This window comes from Sus scrofa, chromosome 2 (assembly GCF_054392235.1).
Source record: "Sus scrofa isolate SSC_HxYL_T2T_F1_AM1 chromosome 2, Sscrofa_HxYL_maternal_Yorkshire_Landrace_v2.0, whole genome shotgun sequence".
Classification (NCBI taxonomy): Eukaryota; Metazoa; Chordata; class Mammalia; order Artiodactyla; family Suidae; genus Sus; species Sus scrofa.
In genome coordinates this window covers 71,550,818-71,557,620 of record NC_139384.1, presented here as the reverse complement: position 1 = coordinate 71,557,620, position 6,803 = coordinate 71,550,818, and the positions used below count along the sequence as shown (strand labels likewise).

Sequence of the window (6,803 nt, the reverse complement as noted above, 5' to 3'; positions counted from 1 at the left end):
AAGAAATGGAGGACACAGAAAGATTTGTGTGCCCAGGAGCCCCACAGTGTCCTACCTCAGTTACAGGACTCACAGTAGTATACACAACCCAGAGAAATCTGAGCTTCACCTTACAAAAAAGCCTCAAACCCAACTCTAAAAATCCTTGAAAAGTAATAAAAGTCTCTGCTCTGGAGATCTCTTATGATTCCCATGCAGGAGCTTATGCTGCTAACCTTCCTAAAAGCCCCCTTTCATCACCTCTTCACCTCCACTGGTCCTGCTCCTTATAGTGAAACTGACAACACTTATGACTTGAACCCAGCCTAAACCCAGATTGGGACTTAAACCCATGCTTTTGCTTTGTTTTATTTTTTGTTTGTCTGTTTGCTTTTCAGGGCCACACCAGTGGCATATGGAGGTACCCAAGCTAGGGGTCAAATCAGAGCTACAGCTGCCAGCTACAACACAAGCACAGCCACTCAGGTTCTGAGCCACGTCTGTGACCTACTCCACAGCTCACGGCAATGCCAGATCCTTAACCCACTGAGCAAGGCCAGGCATCAAACCTGAGTCCTCATGGATACTAGTCAGATTTGTTTCATTTCCGCTGCGCCACAAGTTCAGCAAAACAATGACCTTTAGGACCAAAGGCAGGAGTTTAAGTGAAAGATGATATTGCAAAGTACCTGAGATGATACAATGAGTTGAGGCCATTGTTTGGGCCTCATTTTATCTTTCATTTAACGACCTGAGGCAGATCACGAAGCAAGCCTGCTTTGCTCTGATGGCGATTTTTAATTTACAGTGGATTCCCAAACTTCCCTAGGAATCTCTCTCGCTATAGTCCCCTACTGAAACTTCTACAACTACCTGTATAACTACCCTACTCCATCCCTATCAATAGCAGGTTTTGCATTGCTTCCTTATTCTTTTTTGTTTTTGTTTGTTTGTTTGTTTTTGCTTTTTAAGGGCCACACTTATAGCATATGGAGGTTCCCAGGCTAGGGGATGAATCAGAGCAGCAGCTGCCAGCCTACACCACAGGCACAGCAACGCAGGATCCTAGCTGTGTCTGCAAACTACACCACAGGCCACAGCAATGCCAGATCCTTAACCCACTGAGCAAGGCCAGGGATTGAACCTGAAACCTCATGGTTACTGCATCACAACAGGAAATCCATCGCTTTCATATTCTTGAAACACCCTGGGGTCACCCATCACCTTTCTTTTAAAGACCAAACTATGGTCTTCCATTCACTTCGGCAAACCTTAAATCTTTCCAGAAATCAATGTTCCTTGGAAAGCAGGGAGATAAGAATCTAAAACACCGGTAACTGAAGAAGTTTTACCTGGCTCACATGGATAGCACCACCACTCATAAAGGGGTGTGAGTGGCCGTATTCAGAGGCAATGGTGTGTGAGAGAGTGAAAATAAATCTCAGTTCAAAGGAGAGGCCAAGCACTTGCAGGATGAGGGCCCTTAGCATCTCTCTCAACTCCCCTCCTTCTTGTCACTAGTTGTAGCCAACACCCCCTCCCTCTCAGCATCATTGTGAAAGCTGCACATAAAGAAACCATAACTCCTTAGAAGGCTCAACAGGGTACAGGTATTGTCATTAAACTCCACTAATATATTCTTGTCAGCAACTGGCTTTAAGACATGTGGACCTAACCAGGTAAGAAATCAGTTAAGCAAAGGAAAAGCCTCTTTGCTAGAAAGAGACAATATTAAGGTTTTACAAGGACCTTATGAATCATGCCATATTGATTTTTTTTCAATATCATCTATGTATCAGAAGAGAACTGTTCAGTGCCTAGCACCTAACATGTGTTGTGTAAATGTTCATTAAGTGAAAGGAAGGATAAATACCCCCACGGAGACTTAGAAAGGCAATGCAACCAGGCTTTGGTGGTTCCATATGAACGCAATAAAGGTCTGCTTTCTCTGGGCTTTTCATGTGAAGCTGCTTAGTAAACAATAGGAATTTTCTAAATAGATGGGGAAATAAAACTAGGAACACACCCATTAACAATTTAAAATGAGTGAATGAGAATATCATGACATACCTATGTGTCTACATTTCTTTTTTTTTTTGTCTTTTTTCTTTTTTTTATTTCCCCAATACATTATTTTTTTTTCTACTGTACAGCATAGTGACCCAGTTACACATACAAGTATATGTTCTTTTTTCTCATATTATCATGCTCCGTCATAAGTGACTAGACATAGTTCCCAGTGCTACACAGCAGGATCTCCTTGCTAATCCATTCCAAAGGCAATAGTCTGCATGTATTAACCCCAAACTCCCAGTCCATCCCACTCCCTCCCCTTCCCCTTGGTAACCACAGGTCTATCCTCCAAGTCCATGATTTTCTTTTCTTGGAAAGGTTCATTTGTGCCATATATTAGATTCTAGATATAAGTTGATTGTGCTTGCATTTCTTAAATCTTGCTCTTTCATATTCATTCCTTTAGTTAATATTTTCAGTTATTGTCACAATGTTATTATACAAATTCACTTTTCTTATCATTGTCGACTTTAAAATACTGTACAACCTGAAAGTTGAGAGTTAAGTTTTATTTGGGGTGAAATGAGGGCTTAAGCCCAGGAGACAGAAACTCAGGCAGCCCTGAGAAACTGCTCTGAGGAGGAGAGGAGGGAAGCTAGGATATATGAGTTTTGCAACAAAGGGAAACTAGTAGGAACAAAAGATTTCCAGATAACCAGATTTACAGACAAAGATTTGCAGAAAACCAGTTTCTATGGGAAGGTGCAAATGTCTGGGCTTACTGGAATCACTCCTTTGATAGGCACCTTGGCTGTGGGCCAGTCTTTGTTCCTTTCCTCAGTTCCCTCAGGGCTCACTGGCTCACCCTTTGGAGTGGCTCTTCTCAGAGATGACCATCTTTTGTTTTGTCCATGCAGCCATGCACACATTTTACAGAAGTTTGCTGCTGGTCTCCTGAAGTTTCCTACTAGTTACAGACTTCAGTCATCATTGAAGGGTTTTTTGCTTTTGGTTTTTGCTTTTGTTTTTATCTTTTTGCCTTTTCTAGGGCCACTCCCACCATTGAGCTACTGAGCGAGGCCAGGGATTGAACCTGCAACCTCAGGGTTCATAGTCGGATTCGTTAACCACTGTACCGCCATGGGAACTCCCATTGTAGGGTTTTAGTGTTTTACTAGATACGAGGAGATGCAGTAACTGGGCTCATAAAGTCTTCTAAAAATATCTAACCATCTGATGGACTGTTCTTCCAGTATTTTCCGAGCAGTCAGAGTGCCTCACTCCTGATCTCCACCCTGAGCTCCGCGCAGGGGGTGCTGTGGGTCGGCAGTTGCAGTAGCTCATGTTTTACTCCATGTAGAGGCTGATGGCAAGGGCCAAATGTCAGTTCACATCATAATAACTCCAGGACTATGCATATAGCACATCCTGCTTTCCATCAAGTAGGCATTTGATCACACCCTTGTCGTTTATGTGAAAACAGTTTATTTTTGAATAGTTCGGGCTGTGTCTGGAGTTTTTTGGTTTTGTTTTTTTAACCTTTTTTTAACTGTATTTTATTGAAGTATAGTTGATTTACAATGTTGTATTAATTTCTGCTGTACAGCAAGTTGACTCATTATATATATATATACACATTCTTTTTCATATGATTTATCACGAGGTATTGAATATAGTTCCCTGTGCTTTACAGTAGGACCATGTTGTTTATCCATTCTACATATAAGTTTGCATCTGCTAATCCCAAGACGGGAATCTTTATTTTGAATAAGCTTTTGGAACAGCTGTTTGACATGATGTAATAGTGTACGTTTTACTGAGGATGCAAAACTCTTTCAATTGGCAATAATAATGTGTCTAAAACTTTAAAAAATACAAAATTTCTTGTCCTGGGAAGCTACTGCTGAGAGCAAATACAAAATGCCATTAGCTTTAAAGCCCCAGATATTCTTTTTTTCACTGTGAAAACTCTCTTTAAAACCTTAACCAACTTTCTGGGTTCATTCATGGTCTCTGTTTCCCCTGAAAATATACTGACTGCTGTCCCAATATGCTGAATGCTTGGGGCCAGAAGGCTACTCACAAGCTTGCTGAAAGATTACTGATCAATTGAGTTGAGGCATTTCAAATAACCTGATTATGCTGATTGTAGCTGCTGCCGAAATTGTGCTGTTTAAATAATACCATGTAAATTAACAAAAGGATGAAGGAGGGAGGGAAAGAAGGAAGGGAGGGAGGGGGGGAAGGGAGGGATGAGAGGGGGAGAGAAGAAGAAAGGTAGAGACAGGAAAATGTCATTTTATGAAATCAAAGCTGAATGCTTTGTGAAGACAATAATGCACCGGAATAACAAAAAAATTGCTGTCAGATTATAAGCAAGGTAATTGAAAACAATTGGATGTAAAATTGTAAAATTTTAAAAATCTGAAAGGATTTTACACCCAGATTGTTTTGCAAGGGTCCTTAATTTCCTGTTCCACATTAATGAAACAAACCAGAGCACAGATTTCAGCCTATGTGTATGGCTGAGGCAAGGCATTTGCTAAACATTATGGATGCATTCATACTCTGAGAAAAGCCCTTGGCCCTCATCAAAAAGCCTGGTGAATAAATTTACATACTTAAGTTGAAATGCGAAAGGTATGTTTGTGCATGTTTATGTTCCCACCCTTTTGCAGGAGTTTTCAACACTGGTTCTCATCACAAGAGGGCGTCTATCAAAGTGATCACATGGTCACAGATCATAAAGGGCCCCTAATGAACTTTAGGTCACAGGAAGAAGCAGAAGAGAGTTATTTGTCCTTATATCCATAGACAATAACCCCAAATTGATGCTAAAATTATGTCTTGTTCATGGAAGGATGAAAAATAGGGAGGAAGGAGAAGAGAGAAGATAAAAAGGGAGAGAAACAAGAAAAGCAGATGATCAAATTCTCCTTTAAAACCATGTCAGGTTTCAGTTTAGGGTTGATGTCTCTCAATTTTGTCTTCTGTGAAGCTTTGTTCCACTGAAGAAAAACAAGGGTCTTTATGAACAATATCCAAGGTGTCTCTAAATAACGAAGTTGTTTTGTTCCTTTGTTTGTTTTGTCTTTCTGCCATTTCTTGGCCCACTCCCTCGGCAAATGGAGGTTCCCAGGCTAGGGGTCAAATTGGAGCTGTAGCTGCTGGCCTACACCACAGCCACAGCAACACAGGGATTTGAGCCGTGTCTTCGACCTACACCATAGCTCATGGCAACGCCAGATCCTTAACCCACTGAGCAAGGCCAGGGATCAAACCCGCAACCTCATGGTTCCTAGTCAGATTCGTTAACCACTGTGCCACGACGGGTACTCCCAACAACGAAGTTATATCACTGAGATTGTCTCAGACATGGTTGGCGTGGCTGGGGAAACAGAAATCCACTGAGGGGAGTTGTAAGGATTCCATGAATTTTCACAGAACCCACAGATCTGTAGGGAGCTGAGACTGGAACTCCGTCTCTGACATTCATCTTTATATCACTTCCCTTGAGCCTTTTCTCTTTCACAGTAGACACGGGCTGTCCATGGAACCAGAAAACCTAACAACAGTCTCAGAATTCCTCCTCCTGGGACTCTCAGAAAAGCCAGAGCATCAGAGCTTCCTCTTTGGGCTGTTTCTGTCCATATATCTGGTCACTGTCTTTGGAAACCTGCTCATCATCCTGGCCATCATCTCAGATTCCCACCTCCACACCCCTATGTATTTCTTCCTCTCCAACCTGTCCCTCATTGACATCTTCTTCTCTTCCACCACCATCCCCAAGATGCTGGTGAACCTCTGGACTCAGTGCCAAGCCATCCCCTTTGCAGGCTGCCTCGCCCAGATGTATGCCTTCCACCTGTTTGGGACCATGGATAGCTTCCTCCTGGCTGTGATGGCAATTGATCGATTCATGGCCATTGTCCACCCTCTACGCTACTTGGTCATCATGAGCGCCTGTGTGTGTGGGCTGCTGGTGGGGGGGGCATGGCTGATCACCAACCTCCAGTCCCTCGTGCACACCTGCCTCATGGCTCAACTGACCTTCTGTGCTGGCTCTGAAATCCCCCACTTCTTCTGTGACCTCATGCCCCTGCTGAAGCTCTCTTGCTCAGACACCCACACCAACAAGCTGGCGATCTTTGTTTTTGGCATCATCATGGGCATCAGCCCCCTCGCATGCATCCTCTTCTCATATGCGTGCATTTTCTGGGCAGTCTTCAAGATCCCTTCTGCTCAGGGCAAGTGGAAAGCCTTCTCCACTTGCAGCTCACATCTCACCGTGGTGTCACTATTCTATGGTACCATCTTTGCTGTGTACTTGCAGCCCGCATCTCCTGCCTCCACCCAGAAAGATAAGGTGGCTGCTCTGATGTGTGGGGTGGTTATCCCTATGCTAAACCCCTTTATCTACAGCCTAAGAAACAAGAACATGAAGGAGGCCCTGAGGAAGCTGGTTGGCAAAGTGGCCTCTTCTCAGTCCTAAAGCACAGTAGTTTTTGGGTGCCTGTTGTATTCCAGGACCACATTTCAGTGCCTGGGACTCAGGGATACATCCAATCTCTGATCTCAAGGCATTCAGAATCTAGTGGGGAAGAGAGACCTGTAAATAGAGCATCACAGAGCAACATGGTAAATGTGTCATAAAAGAAACATAAAGTGTTGGAGTTCCCATCATGGCTCAGTGGTTAACGAACCCAACTAGGAACCATGATGTTGCAGGTTCTATCCCTGGCCTTGCTCAGTAGGTTAAGGATCCCTCGTTGCTGTGGCTCTGGCGTAGGCTGGCGGTTACAGCTCTGATT

At 43.3% G+C, this 6,803-nt stretch overlaps 1 protein-coding gene across 1 annotated transcript; it reads left to right on the top strand.

Moving 5' to 3' along the window:
* Positions 1-2,068: 2,068 nt before the first annotated feature.
* OR1I1 (olfactory receptor family 1 subfamily I member 1) lies at positions 2,069-6,484 on the top strand. Its single transcript, XM_085012597.1, has one exon. The coding sequence runs from the start codon at positions 5,543-5,545 to the stop codon at positions 6,482-6,484; it is 942 nt and encodes a 313-aa protein (XP_084868723.1). The 5' UTR covers positions 2,069-5,542.
* The last annotated feature ends 319 nt before the right edge of the window (positions 6,485-6,803 follow it).